The 12,904-nt window shown below is 25.5% G+C and overlaps 1 protein-coding gene across 2 annotated transcripts in view; it reads left to right on the plus strand.

Moving 5' to 3' along the window:
• The window catches only part of LOC100215893 (nuclear pore membrane glycoprotein 210), a 94,175-nt gene extending 81,791 nt beyond the window's left edge, over positions 1–12,384 (plus strand). For both annotated transcript variants that reach the window (XM_065817540.1, XM_065817541.1), the window contains exons 31-37: positions 3,660–3,840; positions 4,416–4,588; positions 5,248–5,332; positions 8,885–9,011; positions 10,682–10,809; positions 10,968–11,456; positions 11,563–12,384. In XM_065817540.1, the coding sequence (XP_065673612.1) occupies positions 3,660–3,840; positions 4,416–4,588; positions 5,248–5,332; positions 8,885–9,011; positions 10,682–10,809; positions 10,968–11,456; positions 11,563–12,069 (1,690 nt within the window). In that variant the 3' untranslated portion in view covers positions 12,070–12,384. The remainder of the gene's footprint in view (positions 1–3,659; positions 3,841–4,415; positions 4,589–5,247; positions 5,333–8,884; positions 9,012–10,681; positions 10,810–10,967; positions 11,457–11,562) is intronic.
• Positions 12,385–12,904: the final 520 nt, after the last annotated feature.

Here is a 12,904-nt window from a genome sequence, read left to right on the forward strand (position 1 = left end):
TAAAGTCTTCTGTCAACCATTTCCTTTCACTATAATTCTATTCTTTTTTGTCCTAGTAACTCCAAAACTTAATAGTGGTTGCTTGCAGTCTTGTTATATATATATATATATATATATATATATATATATATATATATATATATATATATGTATGTATGTATATGTATATATATACAACCCGTAGATGTTGTCCGAAAGTTTTTCCATATTTTGTTGACAAAAAGTAAAAAATTAAAATGCAAGACCGAAATTATTTTTTTTTATTAATTGATAGACTGCCTGCCCCAACCAAACCCTCAGTTGATGTAGCAACACTCCCTTGCGGGTCAGGCTAGAAGATAGTAGATGTAGCAGCACTCCCTTGCGAGTCAGGCGATAAGATAGTCGATGTAGCAACACTCCGCGCATGATTTACAGTAAAAAAAAGTAAAAATAAAAACATTTTGTTAAAAAAATAAAAAATAAAAACATTGTTTATATTGTTAAAAACATTCAGAATGTTTTTAAAACATTCTGGTCAATTAAATTTGCGTTTTTGTGGTTTTTTTAAAAAGCGATTTATTTGTAATTAAATTAATGGTTTTTACATTCGTCCAACAAGCAAATGTTGAACGAAAGTCAAAAGTAATTAAAAGTGACGTATGTGTTGGCGTAAGAATCACTTTTTTCCTTCCGCTCTTCCCAAAGACAACAAACTATAGATCTATATATATATATATATATATATATATATATATATATATATATATATATATATATATATATATATATATATATATATATATATATATATATATATGTATATATGTATATATAAATATATGTATATATATATATATATATATATATATATACACGTAAGTGTATATATATATGAATGAAGAAAATATCTTTATATTATCATGTATAATATTGTATACTTGAAAGAGTGCTCAATAGATAAACTAGAGCTATATAATACTGCGGGTAACAGTAACATATTTATTATATATATATAATATATATTTATATATATGTATATATATAATATATATATATTATATATATATATATCCATTATTCCATCGTTTTGATGTATTGGACCTAGACCATTAGCAGAGAAACACCCCCAGAATATATATATATATATATATATATATATATATATATATATATATATATATATATATATATATATATATATATATATATATATATATATTTATATATATATATTTATATATATGTATATATATATATATATAAAGAGTGCAAGGGAAAAACCAATGGTGTCATTTTGATAAAACAAAAAAATAAACTTATGTTATTTTCGATTCAATATATATATATATATGTCTTAGGTTTGTAAGTTATAATGATCTATTACATGATAGATTAGGGCAACATAATTTTTAACGCTAATCTATCAAGGGAATCCAAAATAACGTTTAATATGTTGCTTATAATATATTCAAATACATTACTTTTGAGATCCTCTGGTAAATATAGCTTTTTTGTTTAATTTAATATGTTATTTTCGATTCAATATATATATATATATGTCTTAGGTTTGTAAGTTATAATGATCTATTACATGATAGATTAGGGCAACATAATTTTTAACGCTAATCTATCAAGGGAATCCAAAATAACGTTTAATATGTTGCTTATAATATATTCAAATACATTACTTTTGAGATCCTCTGGTAAATATAGCTTTTTTGTTTAATTTAATGCATAATGACTTTTTCATCCTTTAAAAGACTTGATATGATCAATAATACCATTTGCAATATGGTCTGAATAGGCAAGAGGTTAGTTTGTATGCTTTCCTTGCTGGTTTTTAGGCCAAATTTCACAAAAATAATCAATTTTTTTTTTTTTTTTTTTTTTTTTTTTTAAACATCTTCGCTTCCAACAAGGCTGCAAGCAGCCACTAATTAAAGTTGGAAGTTACTGAAAGAGAAAAGATGAAGATTGTAGAGCAAGATAACGATTGACGGACGATTTAAAAGATTGCAAATTATATGAATCAGGAAAGCAAGATGAAGGAAGCGAATTCCAAAGAACTGATGTTCGAGGAAAAAAACTAGACGAATAAGCGTTTTTGGAGCACTTAGGAACAGTCACAGAAAAAGGATGACACTTAATTAAATGACGAGTAACACGAGAATGAATTTTAGTAGATGGCACAAGAGACGCTAGCTCTTTAGAGCAGTGCCCATTATAGTATTTGTAGAAAAGAGAAAGAGAAGCAACATTGCGACGATGTGGTAATGGTTGAAGGTTGGCTGCAAGAGCAGGTCCAACTATGTTTACAATGCGTTTTTGTACCTTGTCTAAAAGAGAAAGGGCATCATTAGAAGATCCGCCCCAGATATGGCAACAGTATTCCATACAAGGCCGGATTTGAGATTTATAGAGATAGAGAATAGAATCCAGAGTAAGAAAGCGGCGAGCTCGATAAAGATATGCAACCTTAGCAGATGCTAATTTTGCAACCGATTTGATATATGGTTTCCAAGAAAGACTGGAAGTAAGAATTAATCCTATAATATATAAGCTTTATAATGTTTTATTAATTTAACTAAACCAAAATATTGACTTTCAAGCTCATATGAAATCTTTTTTTTGTTGTTATTTTTGAGAGAGAAACTTTGTTAAAACACATTCGTGCATTATATATTTTGTTTGAATGACTAATTAGTAAAAAAAATAATAAAAAATGTTATTCCTGTTTACTTAACAATACTTTTTTATCCACTGACTGGAACTCTAACAGTATTATTATCTTGTGTCATTTTGATGTTTTAAGAGAATGAGTGGTCATGAAAAAAAAAAATTTGTTCTTTTTGTCTAGGTCTTCTTCGTTTAACACTAAAATATCCTCAATAATCGAAGCAAGAAAAGGAAAAGTTTAAAACTCCTTAAACTCCTAAAGAAATAAAAAGTCTAGTTGATTATTATTTTGCATTTTGTTAAAATGAAAAAATGAAAACTCTTCTACTGTTTTCTACATATTCTGAAAACATATATAACACTTGCAATTACACAGAAAGCCCATCATATACAAAGATAACCATTCATTTCTATCTTGTTCCCACTTTTGACCTAGTTTTTTTCTTTTTTTGGAATTTCTGTAGTATCTGGATATTTACATTTTTTCATCATTTTTATGATTATAAAGTTGTTTTTTTTTTTGGTAAAATTAAATTTGATTGGTTGTTATGCAAATAATTGTAAAAAGCACTTCTAATACAGCATGGACATTTTCAATTTACTCCTTGAACAATTTGGACATATCTAGTTTACTTCTTGTGACCCCTTTTTTCACATAAAAGATTTTTTTGATATCCATCTTTTAAAAGAGGCACCAAGTAGTACATAGTAGGGATAATAGCTCAAAAATAGCTCCTTGGACCCTCTGTGTGTGTGTGTGTGTGTGTCTATATATATATATATATATATATATATATATATATATATATATATATATAATATATATATATATATATTTTGTTTTATTATTATAATACAAAACAGCCTCAAATATCAATATATATATATATATATATATATATATATATATATATATATATATATATATATATATATATATATATATATATATATATATATATATATATATATATATATATAGATGCATATACATTTTTTAGAGATCCTCTTCCAATTACGAGTTATTCCATAGTTAATTCCTGTAATGATCACCATCAAAACTTAGTTCAGGTTACTTCTGGTGGGTATATGACATCGTTTGCTTTATCTGGAACAGCAGTTATTTTAATTACGGTTCATGAAGACTTTGGCTATAACCAAACAATTTTTGTAAAAGTTGAGGTAAATATAATATATTTTTGATATCTTTTTGTTATTACATTGTCTATTAGTATTTTAATCTATCTACTTGAAATATTTTTATTGATCTATTTTATATATTTTAATTTATTTTGTATATTTACCTATTATGTTGTTATTGTAATTTCAAAAGATAAGGCAGTAAATAAATAAATTTGATATATGTTAAAATAACTAAATGTTAAAAATACTATATATTTTCTGGAAAAGATTTGTCCTAAGAATTGTGACATTTAAGTTATAAAATATATATTAGAGAGAAATGTTTTTAATCATAATTTTTAATCTTATTTAAACTTTATTATTTGTTTATAACTGATTTTTTTAAATTTAAATACCACAAATATATATAAATTAAATTCTGATTGTTTTTTAAAGTATCTAATTTAGTAACTGTTACTTTTTTATTGATATTAAATTTTTATTCTTTCTCTCAGTTGGTACAAGTATTATTATATATTAATTAATTTCATTAATTCAACCACTCAAGCAACAAAATTAATTTGTATATAAATTAAGTTTTAATGATTGATATCATGATATGATTTTTTTTTAAGGTGAAGCCAGTGTCAACTGTATCACTTCATTTGTTATCAAATTTTGTTATTTCTAATAGTCAACGTCCAGCATTTCCTATTGGATCTAATATTTTATATAGTGTACAATTACATGATAATATTGCTAGAAAGTTTGATATTGCTACAGTTCCATTGAAACATCGAGTGAGCAGGTAAGATGTAATTCTTATATAAATAATAAACTTGTATTTTTGTAATAATTATTGTTTTTGCAATAGTTTATATAAAAAACAATATATCAAGCAATATCAGGAAAAGCGTGCAGTCACACACCTTATATGACCACCCATACAGAATTTTGAAAATTTGCGTGTTTTAAAAATTTAATTTGGAAGCGTCTCAATAATTAGTTCAAATTTAATAATTAAATTAATTTCTAAGTGTCTTAATAGTTCAAAGTTGATAAATTATTCAATAATACTATATTAGTGTACTGGATGATTAAATGTTGTATTTGTGAGGCACAACTATCTTTTTAGCGGATAATTTTTTAAATTTTTTTTTTTTTGAAACTAAACTTAATAATTTAATTCAAAGTTTCATATTAAATTATTGAGTTTCAAAGTAGTTAAGCTTAGATTAACTAACTTTGAAATTTCAAACTTTTTGAATTTTATAATTGTTTTTTCTGGTTTATCTTTTATTTATTCTATCATTCGTTAAGAGTTTTTTCTTTTAAGGTCTTATTTCTCTTTTCATTTTATTTATTCAGCGCATTTTTTACACCCTTATTTTCAAAACTTACAAAATTATAAAAAATTTTATTTGCTTTATTTTTAGTGCTTTAAAGTTTTAAATTATCATTATTTAGATCAGATATTGTTCATGTGATTCCGAATCCTGAAAATGCAACCTTTTTGCTCAGAACAATAAGTGTAGGTGAAGTCATAATGAAGGTATGTTTTGCTGTGGTATTTTTACAATATAGTTGTAAAAATATGAGGTTGGAAACATGTTAATGTTTATCCATGTTGTAATGAAACATGTTTTGTTACTTTTAATTATTTTAATTTTTGTCAAAAAAATCTTTTTACAACACAGTTGCCAATTAGTCAATAATAATATCTCCATCTAGTCAATAACAGAGTTGCTACTAAAAAAACAAAAATCGATTTATTTTTAGTTTTTCTGCAAACTTTAAATTTTGTCACTTATAACTTGATGCAAAAAATAAAAGTAAATAAAAATAGCCTGCCATATTTAAATATTTTATCAATCATACAAAATCTATAAAAATTGCAATTGTATTGTAGTAATGAACATTTTTAAACCTTGTGGTGTCCAAAGCAAAAAATTAACTCAAATGGCAAGAAAATAGAGACAAACCAATAAATATGTTTTTGTTGTTGTTTTTTTTAAATGTTTTTTTGTTTTTGAGATGTTTTTTGTTGTGTTCTTGAACAAAAACGAAAAAAAAATAAGCTAGGCACAAATGTAAGCTCAAGCGATTTTGCTAACTGGAAATCTTTTGGCAAACTGGCAAATAAACTAACATTTTACATAATTTCAGTAAAATTTCATATAGTTGACTTTTTTTACTTTGAAAATTACTACTTTCTTCTTTCCAACTCAATTTAATATTAAATATCTAATCAAGTTGGGAAAAACATTAGGTTCCTTCTTTTTTTAACCAAATTTGTTTATTTTTTCTGAATAAATATTTTTTATTCAAGAAATACTAGTATGTTCAAATGTACATATTGGTGTGTTCTGACCACTCTGATAAGTGTTTGCCAATGTGATTTTGGGATAAACTAGTGATTTTAGCATGTGATGTCAAATTGTTGGTTTTTTGAAATAAGGATTTTAATTAAAGCTTCATTTTGGACTTTATAAATAAATTGAATCACCAAGGCTTTTGCTTTGGTGATTCAACTTATTTATAAACATCTTCTCATAGCACCTAAATTAGGTTAAATAAATACAACAAAAAAAGCTTATGTCCTTAAATGTTTATTTATAAATATCTTCCCATAGCACCTAAATTAGATTAAATAAATAAATAAAACAAAAAAAGCTTGTATCTTTAAATGTTTATTTCGGTAGAAATTATAAAGAATCAATTGATAAACATGGGTTAGTAAAAAATAGGAAAGAACATTAAATTATGTAACTGATTTTTTCTTTTTATTGCTTGTGCTTCCTATAATGGCCGCTTGGAAAGTGCTGGTGACAAGTTGCCTCAGTTACTAGGCTTTAAACGTTAAACATTTTTATTCCTGCTTTTTCAAACATTAAACCTTTTTATTCCATTGTTAATCCTGCAGATGTTCTAAGTATTAATATAAATATATATATTCATCAATATAAATGTGCACATGGATGCATATTTAATGTATGCTGATGTGCATCAGATATCATATTTTAAATTTGATCAAATTGTAAACTGTCTTTCACCTATTAAGTATTTCTGAGAAAGCTGGAATAAATTCATCGAGTCTAAATCAGGAACATCAAGTAATGTAATATATATGTCAGAGCAAGTAAATGATAAGAACACGTCCCATCATTGTCTGTAATAAAAGATTTTTGTAGTGGAAGATGCTACTGACTTGCTCATATCATTAGGGTTGTCAACTAAACATGAACAATGTCCTCAGTGAGAAAAAAGAGTTTCAAAAATGTTTTCATTAATTTTTATTTATATTTAAAATCTTAATAGAGCACTCTATTTTTTAAATGTGTTTTGTTTTTATAATCCCAATTACTTATCTCAAAACCTTGCATATATTAAACACTAAAGTGAATGAACTGGTTATCAACTTGCATTCAGAGCACCCATGTTATTTTGACCTCAAGTATGAAATCTTTACCCACAAATAACCATATGTTGATATATCACATGCTAAGATAATGCAAGTTTATTCCAAAATGGACTAGCTGGCTAGTAGCAAACTATTCAGATTGTGCAAGCTGTAAATTTGACTTTATAATCAGATTCCTTTTTTCAAAAAAGTGTTATTATGCAGTATAAATTGAGTTTTTTCAAAGAAAAATTTAAATTGGGTTACAGACAAAAGAGGTATTAACAACAAGGAATTCTTTTATTGACACCATTGCAAATATTAACCCAACACCGCATACATTTTCCCCCAGATTTTCAAGATTTTCCATTAATTTATCAGATTGCAGACCTCATGAACAAAAAACTATTTATGTGCTTTAAATCCCTGGTTTTAATAGTATATTTTCTTAGAAAAACTAAACATGCGCATTTATTTAAATTTACACTATAAAATTAAGTCAAAATCTGTTTGTTTCTTTAAATATACAATATGTGGTGTCGGGTTAAAATGTAGGTTTTTTAAAACTGGTTTTTGGTTATGACAATAAAATTAACTAAATTAAGATTTATTTTTCCAAAAGCCCATTTTCAGGTCACACTGTGAACTAAAACAACCTGTTCAACTATACAGCCATAACCTCCTAACAACCTCAGGACATTCTGTAACATACTCTTCATCGATACAGTCACCACCTAGTCAACAACACAATAACTGGTTTGATTTATAAATGTAAATAATGAAAAAATATTTTTTCAAACGTTAAAAAATGCTTTTTGTTTAATGTTTTTTTTTATTTTTATTTTAAACTCTAATTCTGTTATTTAAATAAATTATTTCAAAACATGTTTAATAATGTTTATAATAATGTAATGAATTTTTGGAGTTTATCTGATGATATAAAAATGCAGGTTTAATTAAAACAATAATAAAAATTTATTCTATTGAATTTATAATCTCATTAGTGTAAAATTACATCAACCTTGTTCATATTTTCATACATGTGAAGCATGTGCACAGTTCAAAAAAAAAGAAAGTTTAATAGTTAAGTTTAAATGTTGTTAATTGATGAAAAAGTAAATCCTCAAAATTTTAAAGCATCGTTCCAATATTTAGTAACAACTCAACTTAACTTTTCAAAAGGGTATTTTGAAAAAAAAAAATTTTATAAGAAAGGTCAACCTGGTATTGAAATAATATATAAATTTCAAAAATACTAATCGTTTTATAAATCTTATCTCGTTGTAAAAATGCACTTTTTTTATTTCTAGTTAAAATACCATAGTTTTTATGCAATTAAACCTAAAATAATAATTGTAATATGAAATTGTAATTTAAAATTTTTATATAATTTTTCTACTTTTAAGACCCAACGTGACATACTTTTGAAAAACTTTTTTTTTTTTTTTTAATATTAGGGACCTGGTAAAATAGACGATATTTTTTAAAATTTAATAGAATAAGTAAAGTTGATTAAGCTGTCCCTAAAACACATTTAAGCATGCAATTTTGAACTATTTTTTTCTGACCACACACCTAATCAAATCAAAGGGTAGCCCAATTAAAGTTCAAAAAAAATTTTTTTTGTATATCATTTTGAAATAGTCTTATGTGCATACAAATTAGTTTTTGTCAACACTTGTTTAAGTATTTTTTATTATTTAGGTTTGGGATGATGACAATCCTTCATTATCTGACTACATTCGAGTGAGAGTAACTGAAGGAATAGTTCCACCTAAAGTTCAAATTACTTTAGGCAATGTTTTTTGTTTTCATAGCAATATCATTGTTGGTAAATAAAGTTTATGTTTTGTTCATACTTTTTTATTATTTATGTTGTTTTTTGAGATAATTTTCAATAACTTTGGTTTTTCATGTTAATGCCTAAAGCATATATATCGTTTGAAAGAATATCACTCAATGAATTTCATGTGATAGGTTTTCAAAAAAATAAGGGAAACAATTTGAGATAACAAGTTTTGTAATTTCCAAAATGATTATTTTTAGATTTTGATCATTTAATTTTAATTCTTTTTTTGGAGGAACACTTTTATAATTATCATTTAGACACTATTAAGTAAACAGTTTTACAATTCACAAAAAATACAGCCACTGAATATTATTATTTTTATAAATTAGGTAACAGACGAAAGAGGTATTAATAACAGGGAATTCTTTTACCAACACCATTGCAAATATTAAAATACAAGTTTCTCAAAACTGGTTTTTGGTTATGATAATTGTCATATTACAGTGTGATAAAAAATAAAGAATGTAATATAAAATGAATGTTTTATTTATAGTTTGAAATATAAAAATTTGAACTCAAATTTAAAGTTACTAAAGTCAAAATATTATTATTTGTAGTAGTTTTAAGTCTTTAAACAGATTTAAACACAACTTTAACAAGTTTAAACAGCCTTGACTAGGTTTTAACAGGTTTTTATTTATACATCTTTGCATGGGTAATTTTTAATCGTTACATGGGTAATATATTTATTAAACTTAAGTTTTTTTAGTAGTTTACTTGGTATAAAATCAATTTTTAAATTAGATTTTTTATAATGGTCTTTATGCTCTTAACAAATAACAGGAATAAGATATTCATAATCAATAACAAATCTTAACAAATAAGAGGAATAAGGTATTCATAATCAATAACAAATCTTAACAAATAACAGGAATAAGGTATTCATAATCAATAACAAATCTTAACAAATAACAGGAATAAGGTATTCATAATCGTCTTTATAAATGCTCTTAACAAGAAAAATATACAAAAAAAGTTAAATGAACTTCTGACGAAAGAAGTTTGCTCAAATTGAAATGAAAATAAAATAAAATTGAATTCAAATTGAGGCTGAAAGTTTTAAATTGTATAATGCTAGGCTAAAACTAATATTTATTCCAAACATGTTTTAACTTTGAACTTAAATAGTTTTATTTATTCCAAAATTTTGTACTAATACTGTTCAAAACTTTTAAACTTATAGCCACATAAAACTACCACATGATCCACCTAACATACTTGTGTACGGGGTTAAATACTTTTTTCATATGGAATAAAATGCGCAAACTAGTTAAAATAGAGTTTGTGTAGAAAATATAATTTTTGTTAATTTCTATATGAGAGAATTCTCTGTGTTAAATCAAAAGTTATATAATGGTCATACGTTTAAGTTGCTTTTATAGAATGGTCATACATTCAAGTTACTCAGATTTTAATAGTATTTTAAAACATCCTAAAAGTTTTTTTAAAATAAATAATAAAAGTATTAAAAAACGTATAAAATATCTAGGTGAAATTTAACATTTGATTACAGAAAAAGATCTTTGGTAATTTTTAAAATATATTTTATTCTTCAATCATTAAGGGTGTGTTTAAAGTTTTTAGTGTTGATTAGCTTTTTGACATTGTTTTTTTCCTATAATCCGTATGTATGCCTATTTATGCACAACTAGATAAAGGATGGTGGAGCACATCGAGTGGGCTACTATCAATTGATCGAGTTACAGGTGCTGTTGTTGGCGTTAATACTGGTACAGCAATGGTTTATTACAACGATGATTCGTTTAGCACTTATGCAGAGGTTTGTGGAGCTTACTTATACTGTTATAGAATATAATAAATATACAAATTATAGTTAATAACGTGTTTGGAATAGGCAGTATATAAATACATATATTTACTAGAAACTTGAATTGGTGTTTTAATTTTTTTTTTAATGGTTATATTTATGTCTTCCAGGTTACTGTTGTACAACCAAATAGCGCTCCTTTTATAGTAGATGAAAACTATCTCTTTTTATCTAATGACATGGTAAAATATTTCCGTATTTCGTTTGATAATGACGCAACAAATAGTCATAGTTGTTCAGAAAATCTTTCAATTGATGTTCAAGCTCCTTTTAAGTGTAATGCCAAGTGGACCGATAGCACTGATAATATAGAAGAAGTATTTAGTATTAGATCCGTCTACAAAAACGGCCAACCGCATTGTATGTTTTCTCCACATGCTTTAAATCCTGCACTTATGAAATCTTTAAGTAAAAGTGACAGAACTATTGTTTTAAATGTTGACATAAGCGATGGACGTCATTTGTATTCATCTAAACCCTTGGAAGTCAGATTTGCACCAGAGGTATACATTAGTCCAAAAGAAATATTTTTCAGCACTAAAAATAAAGTTGAACATATTGAAATTTATGGCTCCCAATCTCAGCTATCTGGATTAAAGGTTGCTCTTTGTGTTTGCTTTTTGGGTTTTTTAACTTATTTTAATAAATATACTTAATAAATTTCTAATAAAAACTTTTTAATAATTATGATTTTATTGGTTTTAGATTAAAAATATCCCTTCATTTATTAACGTTGAAAGATTGGCGACTGTAGATCCTTACCTTTATAAATATGAATTGTCACTAAAAAGCTCAATAAAATCAGATACAAACACATCGGTGACGTTTTTTAGTCCGTTATCTGCCAGTAGTTCATCCGTTTTAGTTCATGTTAAAGGAGATTTCGACAATAAATATACAACGTATTCCTCAGAAATACAAACATCATGGAATCATAAGATCAGTGAATATATACAACAAACCAATGTTTGGGTTGTTAGCTATACGATAATATTGGCTACTATCATACTTCTAATTGTACTTTACCACTATTTCATAAAAGAACGTTATGGAAGTGCAATAATGCCTCCATCTTATTCAAATTCACCCTACATTCAAACATCTCCGCCACCTTATCAGTATAGTCCGACAATTCAAACTAAAACACCTGTGTCGTACGGACCGACAAAAAAAAGCACGCCTCAACGACATCTTTTTAGCGTGTCTCAGTAAATGCATACGCTGTCAAAGCTAGCTTAAAATTCACGTTTTTTCAGCGAAAATGTTAATGTAATGTTGCGATCTTGTTTTCAAAAAAAATTCCAATTTAAGCAACAAAAATGTTTGGTGAACCGTGTTGACTTATTACTTGTCAAGTATTATATTTAAACATGGTTTTAAACTGTTCAGAAATTAACCTTTGCAGCGAATTTACGATTTAAAGGCAAAACCGTTTTTAATGACTTTTTTTTTTTAATTTTATTTTGAATATTCAAATGTTTTTGTAATTTGAAAAAGCATTATTCGAAATCGTTTTCACTCTAAAAATACAACTTTATTTTCAGGTTAGATATCAGAAAACTTTAAGTAAAATCATTAGCTTTTCATGGTAATATATAGTCAAAAGGACAGTTTTTCATTTTCTTTTTTTAAGACAATTTCATCTATGCAAATGCACGATATTATAATCGTTGGTCATTAAGTGAAATAAGGGAGAAAAAGCGATACGTAGCTAACTTTTTAAATATTTATTGTAAATAGTATTCCCTTTCCAAAATTTACTGGTACGGAACACCAGATACTTTTAGCAAAATCAATTTGTTTTATTATTTTTTTTTGTACCATTATCATTTTTGATGTGGTTAACATCAAAATTGGTAGCGGCACAAAAATTATAAGTTTTTAAAGTCCATCAATTGATTTTGTGATATAGTATTGAAATAAATAAATGAGTTAATCAAATTTGTAACATAGCATAAAATATGTAGCATATTTGATTAATTCTTATATTTATTTCAATATTATACTAGAAAATCAATTATTAGGCTTCGAAAATTTTACATACTTG

Source organism: Hydra vulgaris, chromosome 14 (assembly GCF_038396675.1).
Source record: "Hydra vulgaris chromosome 14, alternate assembly HydraT2T_AEP".
NCBI lineage: Eukaryota > Metazoa > Cnidaria > Hydrozoa > Anthoathecata > Hydridae > Hydra > Hydra vulgaris.